This window comes from Bombus pascuorum, chromosome 14, assembly GCF_905332965.1.
Source record: "Bombus pascuorum chromosome 14, iyBomPasc1.1, whole genome shotgun sequence".
Lineage (NCBI taxonomy): Eukaryota > Metazoa > Arthropoda > Insecta > Hymenoptera > Apidae > Bombus > Bombus pascuorum.
In genome coordinates, this window is record NC_083501.1 from 4749153 (window position 1) to 4776841 (window position 27689).

General features: G+C 38.6%; 1 protein-coding gene across 4 annotated transcripts in view; it reads right to left on the reverse strand.

The window, feature by feature from the left end:
- Nucleotides 1–26680, reverse strand: part of LOC132913873 (protein kinase C-binding protein NELL1-like) — an 88084-nt gene extending 61404 nt beyond the window's left edge. For 2 of the 4 annotated variants that reach the window (XM_060972486.1, XM_060972484.1), the window contains exon 1: nt 24582–26679. In XM_060972486.1, coding sequence (XP_060828469.1) covers nt 24582–24906 — 325 coding nt within the window. In that variant the 5' untranslated portion in view covers nt 24907–26679. Of the gene's footprint in view, nt 1–24581 lie in introns of all 4 variants that reach the window. The other 2 variants (XM_060972488.1, XM_060972487.1) reach the window with 2 other exon arrangements.
- Between the last annotated feature and the right edge of the window lie 1009 nt (nt 26681–27689).

Sequence of the window (27689 nt, forward strand, 5' to 3'; positions counted from 1 at the left end):
CGCTTATTACAACAAAATTAAATTTCCATATTGATGAAATGAGTGCGCTGATGACGAAACTCAATTTCCATGAGATAACAACGTGCTTGTTTATTTTTGTGCAAAGAAAATCTCGACTGAATATTGGATATGATATTTAACGGAGCATCTTCAACGTTAATTAAGTCGTCAGTGACAAAGACGTGGTTTTGCAATAGACATGCGGTGGACAATGTTATAAATGTGCTTAAGACTATTATGCAAACTGTTGAAAGTTCTAAGCCCTGATTCCATCCCATTTAAACAATTTTTCAGAAAATTGGTGTTTTCTATTTATGAAGAATCATAGCTCGGTGAATTCTTCCTGATCCTTGGAAAAATTCACGCTTTTCATCTCACTGGTCCGTGGAAATCTGGTCGTTCCAAAATTTTTTCAGCCATCGTTGTGTACAACTATATGAAGGAAGAACAGAAATGAAATCACTTGCATAGAAAATCTGCATAATTCTGTTGCGCGATCAGCAGTTTGAGAAGAAGTCTCGGTCTAATGCAACGACTTGGATGTTTTGGACATACAGCTAACACGTGAACTAATCACTAAAGTCCTGCAGTTAGCCAAAAAATATGTTATATTTAGCTCAAAATAGAACATTCATATCGGACGATTGTTGCTGTGTCAGCTGTCGTCATTTTGTTTGACGATCTAACGGAAATGAGATCAGTGCCCCTGATTAAATATTATAGTCAAGTGTCGCATATTCTCAAAATTCTCGCGGCACACTGCTTGAAAATCGCTGATCCAGTCTGATGATTAGCTGATAACGACGATACCATTAACACGAGACACGATATCGTGAAAATTATTATTATTAGTATTATTACACAAACAATTCTATCGATACATAATTTATAAACTGAAACAAAACTGCATCCCAATCGAAGAATTTTTCCACCCATCATTGTGTACAGTTAATATAAAGGAAGAACAGAAATGAAATCACCTGTATAGAAAAACGATGAAAATTCGGTTAGAGAAAATCGATAAAAGCTTCGACGAATTTTATGAAATAGCGTGGATGAATTTGAAGGTGAAAGATATTTCAAAACGATAGAACCATGATCGTCGAAAGACCAGAACCAGCAACAACGGAAGAGACGTCGATAATGAAGTTCTCCAACTTGATAAGCGATAATAAAAACGTGTAACATATGTTGGAAAATCGTTTGCATATTGCATATCTAACAATACTGGGAGGGGGGAAAAATATAGTACAGATACAGGATATTTACCGGTATGTAAATGTAGATTCACCACCCTCATCCGTGATATGACGGTACGCTGACAGCCCGTGCAAACGTTCTACGTGTATTACGTACGTGTATACGCGAGGAGTTATCACGGTACCGTGGCGTTTCCGCTTCTCATCTTTCTCACGTTCGATTTTATGCGATCATGTTCCAGTTTCGATAGCCTTTTCGAATCGATCGTCTTATACGTCACGCTTGCATAATGTATAGCTAGCGTGAATACGATGAAAATTCATCGTGATATACGCCGAATTGATATAAATTCATACGCGCGCTTCTAGGAAAAACGCCGGAGGAAACTTGGAAAATCTAATTGTCGCGTAACAATGGCATCGAAGTCGTTCGGTATCGAATCGAGATGGAAAACGTAGACAATGAAGCTTTGATAACTTTGATGAAACTTTGTAAACAGTGTGGGATAATTGAGAAAGAAGAAAGAAATAAAATTAATTCGAAAAAGGTAAAATTATTGGAAAATATATTAAGTTGTCTTCCTTTCGCAGACGTGTTTTTTACAACAGTACACCTTAATACAAAGGTGAAGCCAAGTGTTTGAAATGACACGGTGTTTATCTCAACAGAACAAAATGTACGTAATTCGAGAAAATAATACAAAACAAGAAACGTGCGTCTATTATTTCCTTATAAAACGAATGAAACATTTCCGACAACCTATTATATAGGACGGTGAAATAAATGAGCGAGAATCGCAGGAAATCTATAAATTAAGAGAATAAAAAATCTCTAAAACTGATTTTCAATTTTTCCATTCTGTTCTCCGTCGAAGGGAAACGATTTAATAGAAAATCCTCGGAAGCAATTATTCCTTCTATCGAAGAGGCGAATATCGAAAATGTATAAAATCGATCGTTATATATCTTTGTAGAGAAAATTAAAAGAAAATGTAAACCAATGAGATTAATATTTCTTCCCATCTATCGGATAAAAACAACCCGATAACGTTTCCATTTCCTTGTGCAGTCAGCGTTTCCGAATCCCCCATGAAAATTAATTTCCGGCTGGCCTGTTGGAAATGGTCCAGGCCGGTCGCGAGCAGCTTATGAAAGAAAAGGAATTGGGTTGGAATGGAGCGGCAGCAGTTGCACAAGAGTGGTTGTAGATACTTTGCCGCTGAAATTTCTAAGGCTCTTGTCGCGACGACCGTGACCTTACCGAATGCGTGTGTGGGCCGAAGAACAGCGTGTTGAAAGCACGATGGCGGATGGTGGCAGCCGAAACGAGCCTCAATTGAGGAAGATGCGTGCCGCTAATTAGCAGCAATTGCCATCACCGACCAGCCGACGTTAATATTCCGCTCATCGATATCAGACCCGGTGACCCTTCGGGATCGCTCGCTCTCTCTACAAGCCCCATCGATCGTAATTTTGACGGCGCCCGCGAAACTAATGGCGGCCTGATATTGCTAAATAGATGGATCTTCGTTTTGGGATGCTGAGAATGTCTCCTCGGGGAGGAATTTGTTTTAATAATTTATCAAAGCGTGCGCGAGGGTTTCGGAGGGCAAGTGGTGTTAGCGATGGAATATTTAATCTGGAAATACGGTATCACACGTATAACGGAAAGTTGTTTAAGAAGACTCTGTGTACAGTAAACGTGGACAGTAAATGTTAGACGCGCAACAGCATACTTTTGTATAAGTTGGAATCAATTATCGTTTACTAGTTAATTTTAAAAATTCGATGAACAACAGAGGAGTGAAATTTAAGAATCGTAAGATGAAAATTGCATATAGAGGTTGGCAGGCTTTTAAATCTTCATAGAAATTAGGAAATTCGTGGAAAAGTTCTTCAGAGAAGAACATGTATGGAGACCAAATGTACAAATTGTCTATATAATTTTTAAATATTATTCTTCTATGTAGAATATCGGTATGAAATTCTTTAAGAAAAAGAAAAAGAATACAGAATTATTTTTTAGCAAGGAAGAAAAAATTATGGAATTGTTAGAAGGAATTATATCTGAAAATTGGAACTGCAAGGACCTCGCGAAAAATTTTGTGAAATTGTAAGAGTAAATTAGGGTGGAATATTATAAACGTGAATAAGGACTCGTTAGAATTTTCGTAATTGCAACGAGTTTCACGGGTTTAAAGCGAAGAAGAGCAAAAGAAGGCAAACAAACATTTGTTTTTCTCACCCCAAGAGAGAATGAGCGTGAACGATCTGGAAGAAAAACTAATTTCGATGGAAAGTAAGGTAGACTCACGCTCGGCCAGATACCGGAAATGGAATAAGGGATGAGGGGAGAACAAAGCCGTGAAATGAAACCTCGCTGTTTGCACGAGATAAAGGGCAAACCGAGGTTTTGGATGTTCAAAGGACCGAAAGAATGCTGAGAATGAAGGCGTTTCGACAAAAGTCTGCACCGAATGTGAATTCAAGCATTTCGGTAATAATTCCTGCAACATTAAAAATAACGTAATATTAGGTATTAAATCAGAGTGACAAACGAGATCCTTCTAATTTATTTTTACTCTAAAATTTCAGTTTCAAGCTTCCAATAAAAATATTTTTAAATATTAATAAATATGTTTCATTTAACACGATCGATATAACACAAGTTACGAAAAGAGGATGTTCCTATTGACATACTCATCAACGTGTATCTATCCATTCTTGTAAAGTACAAATCCATTTGTTAATATTCTTCGATCCGTATTTTAATTTCTCGCAGCTTAAAATAATATTTTCCAACGTTATAGCAATACTCGCGTAAATCAACAATTGGAATTTTCTCCTATCGACGTTATTACTTTCTTTCTTAAAAGCAAATCTAAATTAACCTTAAACCATCGCTCACTCTAATTACAAACATATTAAAGAAGAATTCAAATTACCGCCATCGACAATCACCATTTTATCCTATTCCTACTTTGCTTCGACTTTGTTCTGAATATATCCATTTCCAGTAATTAGAGAACTTATCTATGAAGAAAAATCACGGTAACGAGATACAGGAAAGAAGAAAAAATGAGAAAGAAATCTTCCGCGACGTGGTAAAAGTCCGATAAAGAAGAAAAACTTCGTTGGATCGTTGCGAAGGAGCAAAAGGAAACGAGAAAAAGAAAGGAAGAAAAGTTATAAGAAGAAGATAGAAGAGCTAGTGTCGAGGTAAGAAAGCATTCGGAGTTTTAAGGGATGGAAAGAGGCAAGATGGTGTACGTATATGTGTGTGTGTATGTGTGTATGGCAGGTGTGGGTGATTGGGGGCGATCGATGAACCCCCGAGAAAAAGCTGGGCTTGCGGCGGAGGCATCGGGATGGAGGGGGCGTTGCCGCGGGGGGTGGAGAGGGGCGTATGCCACGAGGGTGCCACGAGGAGAACGGTGGATGTAAGGGGTGATAGGCCGGGGGCAGCAGGTCACTCGACTCTAGCTACACCTCGCCTATGCGATTCCTTTCTACACGAATATTATTAACCTTCCTTTAGGAAGTGAGATTCTTATCCGAATTAATTTTCTGATTTGGCAACAACATCTTTTCTCGAATATTGTTAACTCGTTTTACGACGATGAGATTCCTATTCCAATTAATATTTCCATTTGGGAACTAGAATTTATTTTGTACTCGAATATCATTAACTCTTCTTTAAAGGGTGAGATTCTCACACGAATTAATCTTCAACTTGAAAATCAGAATTTCTTCCTACTCGACTATTGTTAACTCTTCTTTAAAGGATGAGATTCCTATTCCAATTAATATTTCCATTAGGGAACTGGAATTTATTTTGTACTCGAATATCATTAACTCTTCTTTAAAGGGTGAGATTCTCACACGAATTAATCTTCAACTTGAAAATCAGAATTTCTTCCTACTCGACTATTGTTAATTCTTCTTTGGAGGATCGGATTGCTTCTCGAATTAATTTTGATTCGGGAACCAGAAGTTCTTTCTGTACGAATACTATTAATCCTTTAAGGAGTGAGACCCTTCTGCGAATTAATCTCTGATTTGGGAACCACAACATCTTTCTGCTCGAGTATCGTTAACCTATCTTCAAGGGCTGGGATTCTTCTTCGAATTAATCTTTGCATTTAAGAACGAGACGTTTCTGCTCGAATATTATTAACCCTTGTTTAGGAGGTGAAATTCTTATTCGAATTAATCTTTGAATTAGAAACAAGAACCTTCTTTTCATTATTAGTACATTGCTTTTTAGAGTTGTCAGATCACTAGTTGTTAGTGATCATTGGCCTACGAACATTTACAAATTCATATTTTTGTTACATGTTTCAGATGACTATCTCTGCTGCATATTAATTTCTTTATCAATCACCTGTTTGTAGTAAATATCTTGTGACTCGTATATTAATTATCAGATTGCTCCCAAATATTATCATTACGATAATGACCAACCTCATCATCGTTTCATTATGGTGCCAATGAGAAGGTTTATACAACACAGACGATATCTACGTAAAAGATTTCCGATGACAAGGGTTCAAATACTTCGGTGAACGACTCTGTATGAAAGACGACGAAACAAAAGAAGAAGGCGAGATCTACGTGTGTGGCCAAGAGACGATAATTGCAGCGCTTAACAGGAGGGCCAAACTTCGGTGGTCATCGAAAAATCGCCGGCAGACGAGCACAATCGACCTTTGTGTCGGACCTGTGACCCATGGCGTATATATACGTCCTCGCCTGGATGTCATATTACTTATTGATATCGAAGGAATCCGATGAACGTGGAACGGCCATGACGGTGCCCGCTTAAATGGAAGTAATATTGGCCGGTTGATTTGGCAGCAGATCAAACGCGGCCTGGCGGTGAATCAAGCCCCCTTTCTGTGCGTGTGTCGCCGCCCGATTCGAATTCGAATTCCCCGCTGATGATGTCACATCGTCATCTCGCGTTTCTATATTGGCAATTTCGCCAGCCCGTGAGAACAACCGACAACACCACGTTCCGTGCCCCCTCAAAAGGTTCGCGGACCTGGCCCCGGTATATTGGATTGATCATTGACTCGATTTCGGACGCTTTCGAACCACTGCACTGTCTCGATCATTTCGTCAGTTACGAGTTGCTTGTAATTAGACTACGATTCCTATGCATTTATAGGACATTTTGAAGTACCAGGTTCAACACAGTGCATATAATATGGAAGAATATACGTGTACGATAGTTGGACAATTTAATTTAATTTAGAACAGTTGGTATTGGAATGGAACATCGAGGAAAAGAATTTTATTCCTCGACTAAACGATCAGAAGATACTTTCTTCGTCTTCTTTTATCATTTTCTGTTTCTCGATCGAAGCTAACAATTGTAAGAAATTAGGCATAATTGAAACAAAACTAGAAAAGTAATTTAGATCGGAATAGAATTATTCGAAGGCAGAGTTGTACTTTTCCACAAATTTCGATGATGAAAATACTTTTTCTTTCGAGAAGATGAGTCACCACAGGGGAAAATCTTACTTTCTTATCGTAGAGGGGAAGAGGATTGACCTACCAATAAATTTCTTCTCCCTAGTTTTGCTACCATCGATGACTTTCGTCTTTTACCGTCCGTATCGTTTCTCACTATGGCCAAACAACCTTCCGCTCTATCTTGACTTTTCCAGCTCGTTGAACCAAATTTGCTGGATGACATATAGCTAAGACGGGGATATAGATTCTTGGATAAGTGTTGGGTAATTAAACCTCCTTTCGATAATTCATATTCAATATGCTTCCGAGCACACCCTCTAGTCACAGGGTGTGGTCGAAAGTTATAGAACCTGGGAGAACCCAGAAGAAATATTTCTTCTTTGAAAAACAAAGAAGCATAATTGCAAGCCATTTTTTAAATCTAATTGAAGTGAGAAATAAAATTGTTCGTCTAAATATTTCATTTAGCAAATTGTTAAATTCTTCTTTGTTGAAGTAACTACTTCAAGAAGAACTCCACATCTTTATTTATGTATATCCGTGACCTGGAGACTGCTATTTACGCAGAAATATTCTAAATAAGGAAAGGTGCACATTATTGTACCCTTGAGTATACAGTATGTTTTGGGTTCCAAGGTCTAGGAACAAAGGAGCTAATAAACAGATTTCTATTTATGTTCTCTGTATCCTCTAGCCAAAGCTATAAACTTAACTTTTTGGTAATGGAAATTGAAATACGACATTCCTTTAAAATCTTCTCTGTGATTACGCTATTCCCGTGCGTTCAATAGCGACGCTACTCGTCGAATAAATTTGAGAAACTAAAAATTATTATTCCCTCGTCTCCCTGTTTTCGATAAACAGCTGCGTTAAAATTGAATCAAAGAGATTCGAATTAATTTTTAATTACGTGTAAAGTCATGCTTCTGTGACTAGATACACATCTGTTCCATCTATCACGCGCAAAACAATGTACGTTAAATAAATAAAATTTGTGATTCTAGAATAAATGTTGTGGTATATTAAAGAATGTTGAACTACTTCAAGAAAAACTCTACATCTTTATTTATGTATATCCGTGACCTGGAAACAGCTTTACGCAGAAATATTCTAAATAAGGAAAGATTCATATACCCTTGAATATATATTATGTTTTGGGTTGTAAGGTCTAGGAACAAAGGAACTAATAAACAGATTTCTATTTATGTTCCCTGTAGCCTCTAGCCATAGCTATAAGCTTAACTTTTTTTGGTAATGTCCTTTTGCTGTAAATATACACGTGCTCCCTATCTTTCCATTGTCTAATAACACCAAAAGAGTAAAGTTTTCTATTACAAATTCATCCACTCGTTCTTCAATCAATCAATTTCAACTGCAACACTCTTAACCCCTGAAATTGTTAGCATTGTACAAAAAATAATAGATTGAAAAATACAAAGAACGAAGATGTTTCTCGACAGTTCGTAGAGGTTAAGAAAACAGAGGATCGTGCCCGTAAGGATTAAGGATCGTCTACTATAGATGACGCCCTAGTTACGTAACTTCCTTTCCAAGGAACGCGATTGTATAACGTAATCGGAAGGGCATTGACTTCGTCGAGCTTGCAAATCGCCTCTGAGCCTGTAAATCGACCGTGTGATATCACGTTTCGCAACCCGTGACTCGGCTACGCAAACCAGCTCGCCCTCAAAGGGATGAAACGAACGTATTCAATCGATTAGTTCCTGTTAACTGGCGATGCAGCTTCGATTGCATCGGTTCAACCCATTACCCACGGAATTATACTATTCTTACTTTTATTCTACACATCTTTGCTCTAAATATTCAAATAACACATTTTGTATACTCTGTAGTATGTACAAATTTGTTTCTTAAAGATTGCTATATTCTACACAATATGCAAGTACAGTCGGTATTTTATTTTTTTTTCTTACTTCTTTTCATTTATTACAGTCAGTATATTAGTACAATACAAATACAGAACAAAATAGACAAATAGACAAATATACAAATACAAAACAAAAGTAGTAGTAGTAGTAGTATAATATGACTGTATAATAATAATCTCATCTCCCTTTCATTGTTTGATTTACTATTATACTCGACTTTCACTCAATTGCAATTGGAAAGGGATGAAATAAGCGTTTTCGGTTCCATCGATATGGTGTTCAGGTCGGGGAAAAGAGACAGGTCACGCGAGCTCAATGGACATACCGATTTCCTGGCCCAGGGAAATTTAGTTCTATCGTGCTATAAAAGCAACTACAGCGTCATCGTCGATCGATACGCCTGGGCTCAGGATTCCACGACTGTTGCCCATGGCAGATCGAAGTATTCCAAGTTTCTTAGCGATAATGTAAATTACCGATATCGATTATTATCTGCAATAAATTTGAAACAAATAAAGTTGGAACTTTATTCGTTAAAGAAGGAAGCAGCTGTAATCGTAAATGAAGATTGAATTTCCTTTCTTTACCTTCGTGGCTATTCAAATGGCACTGTATAAAAGAAATTGTAAATAATAAATCTACTCCATATCTAAGAATTTTCTCGTAAATACATAAAAATTTAGTCTAATTACAATACCATACTCTTTTACTATTTTACGATAATCTTTAAGCTAAAAATTGTTCCCTGTCGGGAAAAATCGTTTGAAGGTGAAACAGGTGAAAGAAGCGGACGATCCTAATGGTAAATGCGCAATAAATTTCGTTCCTCTCTTTACCTTCGTGGCTATTCAAATGGCACTGTATAAAAGAAATTGTAAATAATAAATCTACTTCATATCTAAGAATTTTCTTATAAATACGTAAAAATTTAGTCTAATTACAATACTATACTTTTTTACTATTTTATGATAATCTTTAAGCTAAAAATTGTTCCCTGTCGGGAAAAATCGTTTGAAGGTGAAACAGGTGAAAGAAGCAGACGATCCTAATGGTAAATGCGCAATGAATTTCGTTCCTTTCTTCCTGACCATTCAAATGGTTCCGTGTAGAAGAGTTATAAATGTACGTGTCTTGGCGTTCGCTAAGTGCATTAAGGGTGTGCAAACAGAAGAAACGACGGCGGGGAGAATAGAGGAAACAAACGGATAACTGAAAGCTCATTGCTCGTTATACAACCCTTATTCGACAAACAGCCACGTTATCGCCACCCTCTGCTGATGTAACTTCGTTGCAATTCAAATACGCTCGGTTATTGTCTGCGTATTTTATTCTTTGCGACGAATAAAAGTGGCATCGGACTCATTAAGAGTAAAAGACCGGAACAGCGAAACTGTTTACCTACGTTTGATATGAAATTGAGTATCTGTGATCAGTAGACTGCAACGTTTATGCATTTATGCGAAATTGCTAAAGCGTACAGATATACAGAATACACGTAAGAGGTAAAAACGTTTAAGGTATCTGAAGCGTGCAAAATATCTCGTTATAACGTTCAGAGAGTATAACCAATTTCTATTTAAGTTCTGTGTTTCTTAAAAATTTCTTGAAAGTATGAGATCACATTGACATTTACTACAACAAATTTACTATTTACTTTAAAAATTTCTTGAAAGTATGAGATCACATTGACATTTACTACAACAAATTTACTATTTACTACAACAAATTTACTATTTACTTTTACTATTTACTTACTATTATTTACTTACAATTAATTTATTTACTATTTACTAGAAATTAGATCGAGATTGATGGCAGAGAGAAAATTCCACCGAGCAGTCTACTGATCTTTTACGATTAAGTTAATAAACGAGTTGAAATAGAAGAGTTTTTACTTAGACCTGATCTGAAGCTAACAACGTATGATAGTAGATTGACGTTATCATTAGGAATAATGCCAAAAGTCGTTAGAGTAATATTAACAAGGAACTGACCTCGATTCAGTGAACAGAAATTTTTCTACAGATAAAACTGTGCGATTAGATTAAGATTATTTATGATTAAGATTTTACAAACCCATTTTTGCAATATAAATATATTAATATCACAATGTAGTATCTAATAGATACGAGAAAGATGCGCGAATAATTTGTCCAAATTAGAACAATAACTCTAAGATATTTACGCACGTTTTATTAAAATTATCCAACAATTCCTCGTATAGAAAATACTATCAAAAAGAGGAAGGAAATAAACAGAAGGCAACGTCCACTTTTTACCATGAAAGAATCAAACGCACGAGAAATGGACCTAAAGAAACCACGTTTCCAATCTCTCGGCTCCCTGAACGCCCTTAAGTCACGAAAAGCTTCAATTTACCAAAAGCAGACAATATTGCTTCCATTAATTTCTCCAGCATCCCTCGATAAATAACAATAACCCAAGAGGCCGCAAATTCAGGCGCACGAACTACCCCCGACCATCTCACGTTCCTCGCAATTTCCCTTGAATTTCTAGGTTTTCTCTGTGAGCAATTTTCCATTCTAGCGCGTACACTACCGCTCAAAAGTATCTGGAACGCTTGCTTATCTTTGACAAGATGGATTTTAATTAGAAAACTCCGGATATACGAGTCGAACTACAACAACGTTCTTTATGATCGACCTCGATGACTGCGGATTTTTATACAAAATTATTTCTTCACGGACACGACTGAAGAAATTCGTTATGATTATATTTTTAATACATACCTTCGATTTATAGACTGGTGGTTTTAAGTACTGGTCCTAATTACTATTTTTCCATTGATTTATACATTTTCCTAAAATTAACGTTATTTCTGCAGATCAATTAAAGCCTGCAGATACCTGTGAATAGACTACGGATATTTGCGAATGTTATTTTTCCCGACAAATTCATATCGTCGAGAATAAAATTAAAAAAGCAGAGTCTCGGTGGAAGATTATTTTATGTAACAAATATTATAGAAACCGTTATACTTTGGATATTTTATATGTTTTTCATGTTGCAATGAAAATATGTTAGATTATAATACATCAAAAGGAATAGGTTTAAGATATATGCACGTTCATATTTGATATGTCCAAGTTAAGTTAAATTCAAATTACAATTTATGTCAAATTTACTTTTGGTTTGAATCCTAATCTGACGACACCATAAGGGTAGGTTTTACGACGAGAATGGTACGTAAAATAAGAGAAGATGTTGTAAATGAAGATGTAATCGGAAGCCATCGAAAGCCAGAAGGCATGGATCACGGAAGAATAATATTACCTGTATCTTGTACAATTCTACATTTGCAAATTTTCTGCGAATGTATAAGAGTCGGTAGTCTACTTATGAACGATAGTGTACGAGCACGAGAAAGGAGTGGTACTTGAATCGTACCACGCGATAATCGGAGAAGAGGAACGAGATGCACGGTCGGACGAGTTCCTTGAGTAATCCCGAGGGTTTAAGCGAAGAGACGAGCAACGGGCGCGATATTAGCAATGGGGGAGGAAGTATAGCGTAAGAAACGTAATGCCTTGCAAAGTCAACGCCCTGGTAGCTCGATGCTCGCTGTGTATTATGCAACCCTCCCGGAGCGGCCACCGAGAACCGCCCCTCACCGCCACCACCGCCTCCACCGGAAACATCACCACCATCAGCTGCAACTTTAACTACGACGCGATCGCGTGGCCAACCTAGTAATGCTCGAAATTCATGAAAATACGTTCATCTCGAACCGCTGATCCACCACAAGGGTTGCCTGTAACTTCTGTTCTTTCTGCTTTGAATATCGGGACGTTTGTGAAAATTGACTCTAGGGAGTCGTTTCAGTGGAGGGGTGGATTTTGAAGAGTACAAGGGTTGTACAAGGAGTACTTGGTTTGCTTCTTCTCGGTTGCAACGTTGGAATCTGTGACATTGTGAGAATTCGTTCTGGAGGATCGTTTTGCTTCGACCGATCGTGAGAGATGGATTTTTAAGCGTTGCTTTGAAAAAGTTTTTATAGTTTAGAGTTTGGAAAGTTATTGCAGCTCCCTGTTTTGGAATTTGGAGAAACCTGTGCAGGGGAGAATTTGCTATTTATAATAAAGGTAACGCGTGACCTAGGAATTGGAGAAGATTTACGAATTCTTTGCCCAGATCCGATTTAAACCTGCGTATATGTAGTTAGATCGAGGTTATCGTTAAAACTAAGTAAGAAAAACCCGACTTTCTATGACGACTTTGGCAGGACCATTGCACATGTATGAAAGAACCCAGAATTTCTTAGGTTCGAATTGAAAAGCCTACAGGATGAGCGAACTTACTTACACAATTCCACTTGTTCCATATAAACGACCCATGCAGAATATCACTGTAAGAAACTAAGCCGAAGACCCTCGTAGCTTGCCAAAAAATTTTTCATAAATTTCCAACATCCCTTTGGATTTTTTCAACCCAAAACTCTATCTCCGGAGACAAACAGTAATTTATAACCTGGCAATATTTACCCGCCCCTATGAATACTTCCAAAATCCACTAACCCTCTGTCCAAACAACAAATCTTTCCATCTCTAATCCAACTCAAACACGCAGTCTGTGCGCAAACATCTACCTTCATTGCAGTGTCACCTTCATCCCCCTTTCATACCCTTCCAAAGCAACGAGCGCACGCTATTCGAAAAAAAACCCTCCCCTAACTTTTCACCGGTGGCACCATAAATCTCCGGGATCATGTACGCGCTTCCATTTAATTACCCGCGGTGTTGCCCCCAAAGAATAATCTTCCACCCCAATTGTCGCAGCGCGTTTATCGACCCAGGGGCCATCGTATCTCTCGCTCCCAATTAGCCAGTGATTCACGCGCGACGGCCTTGAACCTACGCGTACACTACCATACGTAAATACGTATGTGATTACCCATTCGTTACATTTTGTTTGTAAACTATAACAAACACAGTTGGTTTATTTAAGAAGGAAAAGGGTGAGAATATGGGACATCAAGGTTTCGATACGTGCAACATCTTTTCGTCTATGCAAATAAAATGTCACGTGGATTACGTGACGTCCTCCTACAGCGGTTCCTCGTTCTTGTTCTTTTGTTTGATCAATGCTTTTTGAATTTCACAAAAAATCAAAGGATGTACATATTTGGCAACTTGAAATTTTCTGAAGACTCTAACATAAGTCATACCAATTATAATATTCGATTCAGGATGATCGTGCAGGTGCAGAAAGTGGAATTGTAAAACTAAACTGATCTTGACAACGCTGTTATATTTAACACTTGTACGTCGTCAGAACTCTTGCATTGTCTATACTCTTCAGTCTTACAACTTATTTTTCTCAAAAGTAACATTCTTTCACATCGCTACTAGAATCTGTCCCATTTTCATAGCAAAAGATTCCAAAGTTCCATCAGTATCAGGATGTTTATGTTCATTCGTTTGCTTTTGTTTATCAATGCAAAAATAAAAGAAGTACCTGCACCACATACGACGCGAAATAACAGATTTATGATGAAAATAACTGAAAAACAAAATCGTTGAAAAATAAATAAACTTGTAATCAGCATAAGCAAGCGTCGTTGTACGTATGAACTATTAGATTGGCAATTAAGTGATTGCGAATTTTTTCATTAGGTGGTATTGACAAAATCTGCAATCCCTTAGTTGCCAACCCAATATTAAGGTGTATCCACATTGACGTTAATTAATGACCTTTAATCAAAGAACAGCACAGGCGATATAGGGTGGAAAGAAAGGCAGCGCATATCAAAGAGGGCGGATATGCAAGGGAGCCAACACCTGCGAATAACGAGAAGCGTTTTCCAAGAGGAAAAGGCGATCGTGGGTTTTGTATGGTGTGTGAGAGCGTTTATGGCGGTGGCACGACCAGTATATGACAGCTGCTGTCACGGCTGGTGCTTCGACCATGTGCTCGCCGCTCTACGCACCCCCGTTTATTCTGATGATACAGCGAACCGCATCTACGTTAAAATTCCCGATGATTTGAGAGTGAGTGTTATGGTCATCGATTTTTCAAGTAGATTGTTTTTATAGGAAGTGGTCCGTTTATGGAGAGGTGGTGAAAATCGTTGCTTCGAATTTAGTATTGTCATCGTTGTATGGTGCGGATAGAAAGTTTTGGAATAAGATGATTTGAAAGATTTTGTGCACTGATAGAAAATGTCAATGTACATAGACAGAATATCCAATGTGAAATATTGGTTATCATTTTTGGAACAATCTGAGATGTGTAGAGCAGAATATTTATGCACCAATGGGAAATTTATTTTAGGTTTATTTGAAATTAATTTTGAAAACTTACGAGAGATTAAAAAATCTACTTTTAAACATTGTCGATTATTTCTTGAAGAAGTTAGTAAATTAAGAAAAAATTCGAGAGTCAACGAAGAATTCTTAGAATATGAGATGAACTCGAGGTCCCGCCAGCGATGCACGCAGCATTTCCATTTCGAGGCCACGTAAACCTACGATTCGGCTGGTGAATTTGGGTCACTGTCTTTTGTATAGCGAAAAGGGTTGCCCCTTATTATTTTGAAACCAGTTCAGAGGAGACCTGAGCGGCGCGACAATGGAAGAAGAATCGTATCCCTTTCGAATAGAGTGAAAACCGCGATGACAGGTAACGATAATGCCTCTTTAAGAGAGAGTGGTAGCCCTTTCTTGTGCCGCAAAAGTTATGCGCTTTTACTCCACCTACAAAGATCCCAAGGCACAGATATTTTCATTTTTAGGATAGTCTCAAGGGAAAACTTTCATTCGTTACGTTCATTCAACTTTAATGCTCAATATATTCGAAATTAACATTACTTTCAGTTACTAAAAAATTATTTTTTTAAAAGGCGTGCTAATGCTAATAAAATGAAATTGTACTTCCAACTAGTCGTTAATTACTTTTCTCGTACTATAATTACGTAATATGTTAATAGATTTCTGATTATTTCTCAAGATTATTTTTTGTAGTAAAATGCAAATATACTATCAATTATTTTCAACAAAAATTATGTTCTCACGTTATACTGACGTTGATAAAATAAAATCGATAAAGTGGAAAATTAATAAAAATTATCTTCAAAGAGAGAAGGCAGAATCGCAACATTTCGAATATTTTTCTTTGAAAGACGTTACACTGATATTTCAATCATCAATGGAAAAGCTATTTTAATCATGTCGAACATTTCTGGCAGTGCTGACAAATCGCTGAAAGTTAAGCTCCAGCCGACCTGACGTAATTTGAAGTGACGCCTGCTGACACAGTAACTGAACGAACGAGAAACGCGTGCCGTCCAGATCAGCTTGATTATACAACAAAAATTTGCTCATCCGCAGTAACTGAAACACGTGAAACCCTCACGTTCGCTGATATTAATTCACCTTCGTATCAAACGTAACGAATGAAAAAATTTTATTAGCAAATTTACTTTTACGATTCTTTTTATCCTCTCTTAATACTCTTTCAATTTTCACAAGTTTTCCACTTTTTAAAAAAACAAATTCCTATAGATCCATAGAGTATTTTCGTATTACGAAATTTCCATCAGTTTTGTGAACATAGAAAAGCGAAGTTTGTTTTTAATTTAAACGTAGCTAACATTAAAAATCTAAAATTAAAACCTTTAAAACAATCTACTCATTTGGCCATTTTGTTTCGTGGGCCATTTTTGCCAGAAAATTCCTTACTCTTGATCTTCGATTTTTCATATAATATTCGCTACATAAATGGATTATACCTGTTTAATAAATGAAGCTGATTTATAAATAGAGAAGTCTATATTTACAAACATTAATGTATTGTTATATTTTTATTAATGTATAAATAAAACACAAAGGAAAGTTAAGTTAAACGCAAAGAGAAATAAGAAAATACCATTATGAAGAACTGAAAGGAACACCGCGATTGTGAAATTCTGGCGTGGGAAGCGTGCGTGCTTCGTTGCTTGTGATACGAGATTGTGCGAGTACGATGGGGTCGAAAGAGGATGAGGAAGCACAGCAACCCCGGAAACGTTCAAAGCGAAACAGTATTTCACCACCATCTTGATATCCAATCACGTTGTTCCATTTTACAAGCAAAAATTCGCGATACCTAGCCAAGATTTTTATCATCAAACGAAACAATTCTCAACTCAACGATCTCGCAAATGTTCTACTCTCTAAGTTTATATGCACACATGCTTCTTTATCACCATTCTTTGGCATTCATTTACCTAGAACTATACGCCAGATTTTCCGAAACAGTGGAAGCAATCGTAGCGAAGAATATTTTAAACAGCGCCTTTGTCTTTGAAACTTCGACAGAGAGCGAGCGCATTGGCACGTTTGATGCGCCGTAAAGCAATTAGCGATGGAATCTGAAACACTTGCAATCGTTTCGAATTTGTATATATGGCAGAAAATTCGAAGTATTTGCAACATGATTCAAAGCATTAAAACTGATGAAAGTCTCGATAAGCCTTGATTTTTTATCTTGTCTCAATCTTTAAAAGTCCTGAAAAGTCTTCTCTCGATCGAGACGTCTTCGCGGATACTCGGTCTTTCTAAACTTTCTTTGATATTTTACGTCGATGGTACCTTTTGAACAAGATCGATCAAGAAAATTGTAGGATATGTAAATACTCAGCAGACATTCGAAACATATCGAAACTGTGAAGATTTTCAAGACTCGGGATTCTACCAAGACTCGCGAAGAGTTTCAAGAATTTTAAGCCTCGAATCACGTTCCAAATGATTCCGAATTTCTCGCCATCTATACAATTGAGATTCAAAGCGATTCCAAGTATTTCAGATCCCATCACTAGAAACAATATTACGATAAAGCGTATCTCTATATTGCATTGTACCAACCTAACATTTCGTCTCTGTGTAAAAGTTGCCTCTATGCGAAATTAAGGTGTATTCACACTTGGAGCTCGTATCTAATCGCGCCTATTATTGCCGACTGAATTATGCTCGTTCACCGATTTTACTGTTCTCGCGAGACGGAATAGTACAATGATCATACTGTGAATGTACGAAACCATTACAATAAACCGGTCCCATTGGCTGGTGTCTGGCGCCTGGTCTCACAAAGCCCGCCCTTAAGCTTGTCGGGAAAAGTTCAAGAACAAGGAACATTTGTCCACTGTCGCAGATACTTAACGACTGCTAGTAATCGTGGTCCAATTACTTGCACGATATACATCCTAATAATTTACGAAAAACATGGATTTGTTTACTCGTTTTATGGTTATGTTTACGACACTAATGGCGTGTATTTCGTTATGAAGACGTGTCATAATTGTTCCAAGTTCGTTTCACAGTTTTATGACTGTGATAAATCGAAGACGTACTTTTCAATATTTTTTACTCCTCTTATTCGTATTGGATAATAAATTTTTCTTCTTTTCTTTCTTCTATTGGATAGTAGATTTTTATGTGCTTCGTTCATATTAGATAGCCAAGTTTTAATTAACCCAGAATCTTTCATCGCTCTAGCGGAATACTAATTTTGGTTACAGCGTCGCAAAATAATTGCAAATGTAAATATCCCATAGTTGTTCTTAAATTGCTTGAAGATATTTTAGTGAATTTATTCGATGTTCTTCGGGTATTCAAAGTGCGCGAAAATTACGCCAAAGCTGAATATGAATTTGCGTGATAGCTCGAAAAGCAATTCCAGGATTAATTCACATCGGACAGCAATTTTCTGATAAAATTTTGTAAGATATTAAATCAGCAGGTAAACAATCTGTAAAAATACTGTGTGCACCTTTTACGTACATTTCTGAAATGATATCGAGCCAGTCGGTGGAAAAACAGAATTTCCGTGAACACGTCGAATTTTGGCCGAGAACGAGGTCACGCTGAACTTTTCGGGATGATGGATGCAAAACAACTGCGGTAAAGCACCTCGAAAGAGAGAGAGAGAGAAAATCGAGAACGTCGAAACGTTGAAACTTGGTATGCAATTTTATTCGAGTATCCTGCAGAAATATACTAAATGTATATTATTATACTTTAATTAAAAACGATTAAAAACAAGTGATGGACAAATAATCTATTCCGACTGAGTTTATTCGTGCAGTTAGTCGACCTTGACAATCGAGAACTTTGCCGACTCTGTTCCTCCGATCTAGAAATTAAGTCGTCGTCAACTGTTCGTTGCATCGTTTCATCTCGATTTCCTAATTTCGTGTTAATAATTCGTAACGTCGTATTTCTCGGAACTCATTACATAAAATACATAGGAATTCATAGTGAAATATAGTGAAATGTAAGTGTCATCTGTGCAGTTGGCAACATATTCATCCTCCAAGTAATGTATCTCCTTCTTTATCATACGAAGACTATGTATTTATTTATTTATTTATTCACTCACTGTGTACGTTGTTTATTCACTCACTGTGTACGTTGTTTATTCACTCGCAAGTTGACACAATACAAAATTAACAATTACGTGTTCATTAGAGGAACACGTATAGGGACAAAGATGTAATTGGCGTAGTTGTAAGCTTCGAATTAGAAACTCTTCTCTGCAAATACATAATATCTTTGTTTTTATTTTCTTTAAACTATAAAATTAATATTTATGCGTTTACAGGTTGACATAGTACGAAATTAATAATTACGTGTTGATTAGAGGGACACTTAAGATGTAACTGGCGTAGTTGTAAGCTTCGAATTAGAAACTCTTCTCTGCAAATACATAATATCTTTGTTTTTATTTCCTTTAAACTACAAAATTAATATTTATGCATTTACAGGTTGACATAGTACGAAATTAATAATTACGTGTTGATTAGAGGGACACTTAAGATGTAATTGGCGTAGTTGTAAGCTTCGAATTAGAAACTCTTCTCTACAAATATGTTAAGTATCTTGGTGTTCGTTATACCTAGAGTACGAAATTAATACGTATGTTGTTATAAGTTGGAACAGTACGAAAATAAAAATTATGCGTTAATTACGGTGATAGATATAGGGACATGGAATGGGAAGGTATCGATCTGGAAAGGGACCGGATCTAATTTACGATAAAGTAAAATCGGGAAACCGGCTCGTGTCTCATAAGATAGGGGAGCGGTGATGGTCTCTGACTCACCCTTGGTGAGAAAGAATTACGAGCATCGAATGCTCCTCTCATAGAAGTTCTGAGTTTTTCTTAGAAGTCTACATTTACCCGTGTCGCGTTTGTCTCATGGGAGCTCATGGGACGGAAGGGACTCTACTTAGACTCTCTTCGGTTGCGCAATGCTAATAGGAATCATGACAGATTTAAAGGAACAATCAGCTATTTATACTTTGCGCTGCATCTAATAAATTCGAAAGATTCTTTAAACTTTTTCTATTTATTCCATATTGATAAACATTAGATACCGAAGATCTCTTTCGTTGATCTTTCTTAGAGTATTCGATGAAGATACTGTACCGAATTAAATGAAACAAAGAATATTGGGAAGAAACACCCATATATTGTCGATATATCCTTGAAAGTATAATAATTTTATCAAACGCTTCTACACATTATATTACATTCTACATTTTTAATACATTATAAACAAACGAAAAGTTAGCAACTCGTAACTCTGTTCTATTGTTAAAAAAGGAATATTTAATCGATACTTAGTAGCTCATAGACAAATAGAAAAAAGGAAAAAGTCTGTAAATATCTCATCTCGTTAATTCCACCCTGCAGGAAGCTCAGACAACAGAAACGTCTTAAAAACGAATATTTAATTGGTCTTTAATATTCAGTATCTTGTAAGCAAACACAACGAATTAAAAAGTCGTTTCATTAATTCCGCCCTGAGGCCAAGCTCGCCCAATAGAAACGCAGAAAAGAGAACACGGTCAAGAAACGTTAGTTTCTCCTCCATATAGACGTATCCCCTCTCCACAGCAGAGCTTTGCAAACTTTGCACGCCACAGTGTGGCTATCGATCAGACGCCATCCAGAAAATGATGCATTACGTAAAACTTCTCTCAACTTCTCCGCCTCGTATCCCGCAATAAGGCTTTTAATTTGCAGCCCACAACCGTGTCAGTGATCCAACGTCTCTCTCGACTATTCCCAACAACGAGCAGACTCGGCTCGGTTCGCCTTAAGGCGGTAATCACCAAGAAACGAGCAAAAATTTATCGCAGCCAGGTGTCGGCGGGGGACGACGCGAGAAACGACGCAGAATATCTATTATATCCGTCTTCACGAGGATCGTGCGGAAGAGAGAGACAGCGATAGATCGTTCCTCTCTACGATATCTAAATTTAAGAAGTGGCACCACCACCGTTTCCTTCGATACGATTCGTGCACCACGACCGTTTGCTTCCTTCTAGATCGTGGAAAACACGATACAGCTCGAAAGAAGAAGATGACGAAGAGGAGGAAGAAAGGTGGGCGGTGGCGATTAACGCCAAAGGTAGCAACAATGATCAGAATGATCGATTCGTGATTTTTCGCAATAATTTGATAGATTTACCGTGATAAGCTTTGGAAATTTCAAACGATTCTTTACAAATTATATGGAACAAAAATTTGCCTTTTACCTTCAACTATGTATCTTCTTGCTTTTTCTTTCTTCTTTCTTTTTCTTGGATATCGTCCGTTTTGATTTCTTCGATACGAGTCTCGCATTTTAATCGTCGGTAGTTGTAGCGTTAAGATAGAAATAGACGGATAGACGAACAGAAGGAAGATAGATGGCGGGGCAACGAGATGAAGAGGAGGGCAAAGAGATGCGACGAAGAGGTAACGGTATGCGAAAAAATATACTCTTGGCACTTGGCTTCGGCAGACGACGAGATAAATAGCGCGCGTGGGTGCGGCTCGCCGATGTCTACGGGCCACACGCCACGTTTCCACCGGAACGCGTCAGCCACGAAGACCGAGAGAATGAGAGGGAGCCGAGGAAAACACAGCCGGAGGTGGCCGTCGAACGGCCTGCACGTTTTCCACGGAAAATATCGCTTTTTCACCGTCTTTTGTCGCATTCACCAGTCTCGCACAATGCATCCAAACGTGTGTATCTAAACGGTTCCGTTGCTTGTGCAGTGCTTTAGAACATGGTTTTTGTGGACATGGTTTGCAGTTACTTACGTGGATCATATGTTAAAACGACTAATAGACGTTAGTGCGGACTTTTATCACGTTTGTGAGAAATTTCAAGATGTAAAAATCGACAGAATTTGCAAGAATATATAATATATACGAAACAGATCACACAGCTTATAATTTTTAACAATTTAAAACAAATCTCTATGGAAATGTTATCTCTTCAGTTGCATTCATAAAAATATAAACAGTCGATAAAAAGAAGTTTCTTCTAGTCGAAAAAGAATTCGTCGTTGGAAAGATTAATGTTAAAGTTCGTTTAGACCGGACTAAAATCAACGACCGAGCTTCCTGCACATTTAAATTCCACCCTGTGTTAAGACGAACGCTGAATAAGCAGATGGTCGAGTGATTCGATGGACGAAAATCGCGAAAACTAATGTGCAGAGGGCGAGTCTCGTGCAACAGTTTCCTCGACACTGGATTTTGACGCAATGCGTCACATGCTTACTGTCACCACTTGCCACTTGACTATTCGTCGAAGAAAAAGTCGACCTAAAAAGCTCTGAATGCACACCTAGCTTTCTGGCCCATCCGCGCCTCTTTTTCCACTTCTCTTCGCTCTTTCAATTAATCTTCCTTAATTTCCTCCGATTTTTTTCACCGATTTTTTCCACGACGAATGAATGAAAGGAGAGGCGAAAAAATAAAAGGGAAGAGGAGAAACCGGATAAAAAAAGAACGAAAAAACGAGAAGAGAGGGAGGCGCGTAACGAATCACGAAACGGAGCAGCAGCATTTTAATAATACACGTATCTGCATGCTCGAGTGGAGACGTTGCAGGCGCCAACATGCCTGTGAATATTTCTCTTATTTTCCCGGCGGACAGGCCGTGCTGTTTACTTTTCGTATTTCGACCAGCCGGTCAGCGTGCTTCGAGCTTTTTGACAATAACTATGAAGCTATGTAGGAGTTCGTTGATTTAATAGGTTACCCTTAGATAATCCGCAATAATGCGCCAGTCTCGCGACACATTCAAAACGTTGTCACGTAGATTATATACAGTGAACGGCAGAAGTATTTTTACACCGTTGCATTTATTATAGCATTTATATAATATTAATATTAAATCAAGTCTAAGTATATCGTGCTTCGTATTACCTGACAGTTCTTTCATATGACTACGAGTATTTAATGCTATGAAAATTAGATGCGCATGATAAGAAAGCACCCGATTGAAAAATAAAGCTGTGTACAAATGTGTATTTCGTATTTGTATAGTCATTGTAGTTCGAACAAATACGAATGTAATTTTCGAGTTGAAACAATCGGTATATTCCCATGTCAATGTTCATTCGAAATGAGACGATAGATGATTAGAAGATGGTTATTAAGAGATAAAGAAGAAAAATGAAACGGTTTTATAGGATAGGAATTAATTATGACTCGATAGATTGATATCGTGATAAATAGATTGAGAATTTTGATGCATTTACAGGAAATTCGAAGGTGCGAAAAATATTTGATGCGATAAATATGTTGCTTTTTTTTAATTACATTCATAAAGCGATGGATCTGCATAAATATCCGCATTCAAATGATAAAGATTAACTGAACGATAATTGATAATACCTTCGGTACTTTACGTCGTTTAGAAATAGAAATAAATTATTCGCGAAGATTAAAGTAATTGATTTTGACGAGACAAACTCAAGCGTCTCGAAGTAATTGATATTTAAGATGATAAACGTGCTAAAGTAATAATGAATGATACCTTTCATCGGTCTTTGAAAAAGTCTTATTTCAAAGACAGAAACTTCTGTTATCTTAATATGCTTATTGCTGATTGAATTTTCGTTAGTCACAGTGTTATATTCTAACAAGTAATTTCCTCAAATGAACTCCATAAACACGGTGATTAATTATATAAAATAGCATATTTGAAGCTTCTTTACTTTCGTGTCGAAGAGCAAATATGACGACAAGATGAATAAAGTTATACGATTATAGAATCGTTTAATCTTGTAAAACACTATCAAATATAATTCGTAAGATCATACAAACTAGATATTACCATTCATTGCATGTGCGTGGCATGATAAATTATTAGATTTACAAAATTTATTCATCTGTAAATTATCCTGCAAGTCTCATTCTTGTGGATTACGCTACTATCAATTGCCAAGAAGAAGAAAGTTTCTTTCTTGAAATTTCACGAGCTCTTATCCACCTTCCTAGTTTAAGTTACATCCAAATCGATGTCAAACATATTTCGTAAAAGTACATGCCAACTCCGGTACAAGACTTTCGCAGAAAACATGTTAAACTTATTGGAGGTGGGTCGCGACCCCCTAGAGGGAGAAACGGCCTTGAGCACCGATTGATTCCGCAGAGACTATAGTCTCACTGATTCTCCAAGCGTTCTACTCTATTCCACACCTTTTAACCCATTCGTGTAGCATTCAACGTTTTATCCTAATTAATTTACAATAATCTACTTTTAAGAATTGTTCATAATTTGGCATATTGTCATGTTATAGATACTCCGTGTTTCGTATCTAGCAAGCTACTTCGTCTGCTCTATTTAACGCTACACATTCGTTCGTTGCAATCCTCGAATACCAGAATTTTTCAAATTCTCCATTAAATTCTAGCAACGAGATAAAAATTCATATTCCTCTGTATCAAAATTAATCCAATGTGACTATTCCTTTTAAGATACACAAGTAACTAAAATTTCAAAAATTCTGCACTGAGTTACGGATACTAAATTATCCAACGTAATCGTCTAATCGCTAACTATATAAAATACAAATCCGGTCTCTTCTCTGTTCCATCTTTCAGGAGCAAATTATCATAGACCAAGGAACCACAAATATTCCCAGGACTTACTAAGAATCAATCTGAACAAACAATCGAGTCTCCACGAAATCAAAGAGACAGTGGTTGAAATAATCTTAAAACTTACCAGGAGAGACGGCGAGTGCGAAGAAGGCAGCGGCAGTGGCGAGTAGCAGTATCCTAATCGCGTTTCCGCCGGTTCGTCTTCTGCCAGGCCTCGGAGCGGCGTGACAACCAATCCGATGACCATTTTTCTCGTTCGATTGCACATCGAGGACAACGTACGCCGGCTCGTGATACTGAAGTTCGTCCTCGTTGTCGGCGTCGTCCGCGACGCCGGGCGCCGCGGCAACGCGTCTACGTCGTCGTGGCCGTGGTGATCGCGGCTGTTGAAGGTCGCTGGCACTGCAGCTGCTGCCGATTGTACGGTCGATTACCGAACCGTAATACATGGCCTGCAGGAGCGACCACTGCCGTGCCACCGGGGGCTGCACTCGTCAGCGTGTCCTCGTCGCAACGACGCCGTACGAAACCGGGACTGCGGCTCCGCAAGCACCAGCGGTGTCCTTACCTACGACACCCAGCGATCTCAAGGATCCGCGGCCGCGAGGCATCACCACGACCTGGCGCAAGCCGAATCACCACCAGCACACCCGGCACCAACCACCAACTCGTGATTCTTTTCTCTTCGTCTTCCTCTTCTTTCCCTTCAAAATCTTTACAGAAAGCTTGTCCCTTCCTCCTTCGTTGTGAGTTTCGTTCTTACAGTTTAGGATCTAATCGGTGAACTTGTGTTTCAATCGCTTTTTCAAGTTATTCGATGCTTCTTTGATGTAGGTTATTTATATACGTTTTTTAATTAGAATACATACGTATACATATATATATATAGTTTGAGTTTTAGTATTCTTATGAGTGTTGGAGATGGATCACTGGTGCTTTCATTTTTGTAATTATTTCGCGTATATGTGTACGTATTCGTTGGTTTTACTTGGAGAATCAGTGGAAACACGAATGGAGAAGGAAGTAAGGTGTAGACACCCCGACGGGACTCGACGTCGGTGAAGAGGAGGCACCGCGTGCGACCCGGCACTCCTACGCGCGTCGACGTCGGAGGGAAGAAACCCTCTAAACGAAAGCGTACACGCTATATTACCGGCGACACGTCGCGGCTCTCGCGGTATACGTGCACGAGTGTGCGGCCCCGTGCGTGTAAGGGAGTAGCGAAAGGGTTCGTCGCACTCGCTAGTCAAACCCTTTTTCCTCTTTTTTCCTTCTCTCCTTTTTTTCTTTTCTTTTCGTTGCCCACGCGAATTCTTTTTCTCTCCCTCTCTCTTCCTCTGTTACACTAACAAAAAAAAAACGTTCTTCTCGTACAGTTGAGAGCCGTAGTTCACAGAGCACCGTGTGTGTCACGCATCACCTTCTGTCACACACTTCTACCTTCTTCCCTTATCAATTCCCTCCTTTCTTTCTCTCTTTCTTCCTTCGTCGCCTGTTCCACGGCCGGCTCTTCCACGTCTTAATCCACACAACGTTCGAACAACAGCAGCAGCGACCGGCTGCGGCTCGTCGTGTGTCCAGCGCGCCTGGACACTACCACCGTCCGGCAGGAAGTGTCGACTGCCACGAGGTGGACACCTCTGCGAGCCTCTGCCAGCGGCAGCAGCACCAGCGAGACAGCGGCGACGACGACGGCGGCAGCGCTAGGCAGCACCGCCGGTGCTGGTAGCAGTGGCGGTAGTAGCGGCACTGGCAGCTGCAGCTGGTGGTGCACCGGCGCATCCGGATACACCACGCATTCGTATACGAAACTCAAGTCACGTCTACTCGTGTCTGTCTCGTGTCTAACGTCTTCACTTTGTTAATTGATCAAAACCGCTTCACTTTGCCATATCATTCCCTATTATCGTTCGATTATTCTAAATATCTCTATATATAGTATCTTCCTTTTTAGCTCGTGTGCTTCGGAAATACCAATTGTTTCATACGTATTATAGCTATGTCTATGTATACACGTGTATATTTTTATTGAAAGAAATTCGACGAACTTCAAAATCGTGACTCGAAAGGGAAACACGAATGCCTGATCCGTTCTGGCGGAGTCTTCCAAGTGTACTGAGCCGGTGTGGACACACTGGCCGCGTGTCGTGTCGTGTGCGGCAACGTCAGTACCAGCCAGTAGTAGAGGCCAAGTCTGTCGCTGTCTGAGCCAGGCAAGGCACTCGAGGCTGGCAGCACCACGACGCGGTGGTCTCTGGTCGCGCGACTGCTAAGCGGTTCGGCTACGTCCGTGGCGAGCTCGTGCGAGGCCCGCAACGCTCTCTTCGGCCACACGTTCGACTCGCGCGCAGGCGGCAAACACGAACGCGCGCGCGCGCTTCAGCTTTCGTTCTTTCTCCCTCCGACTTGGTAAGATGAAACAGGATAGACAGTTTCGAGGTTGGAGTGTGTATGTATCGTTGGTGGTAGTTGGAGATGGCTCGAGAACGGAGAGAAGCGCGGCTCTGTCGGTCGACTCGTACTTTCGGGTATACAGCAGCGCCGCGACGCGCTCCAACAGCACGTCGGGACGCCCCTCGATACCCCGCCGATGCCATCGGCCTGGCCCGAAATCGATGCCCCGCAACGCGACGTCTCGAAACCACCCCCTCGTTGCCGACCTGTGTGCCATCAAGCGCTGCTATACTCGCACTCTCTTTCTTTCTCTCCTGTTATCTCTTTACGTTTCTTCTTTACATTATACGTATCTTTACGAGCCGCTTGCTTTTGTTCTTTCCTTTGTTCTTCTGCTTTTCTTGTACGTAGTGTTGTATCTTTTTTCTTTTTTTTTTTTTGTCTAAGATATTCTTCTTTACAGTAGTACGTTGCCTTATCTTTCGGTGTAACATTTTTCCACCGTACCTCTGTACGTTTCAGTCTGTAGTATTAAATTTGTTGAAGTCAGGATACTTACGAATAATAGGAAATTTAATATACTTGGATCTAATTAATTAGCAACGGTATAATAAATACATTGGTGTAACAGTACTTTCTGTAGCCATTGTATTCGGACTGAGATAGTTTCTTAGATACATTCTATCATGTTTCGCTCGTTTCTTACATTCAGATCTTTCTCTTTCTCTCTCCTTTACACTGTAACTTCTATCTTTACCCTTCTAGATCTTGTTACATGTTAATATTGTTTTACACGTTTCTTACCATTAATTCGTCGACTAGTGCTCTCTTGTTCATC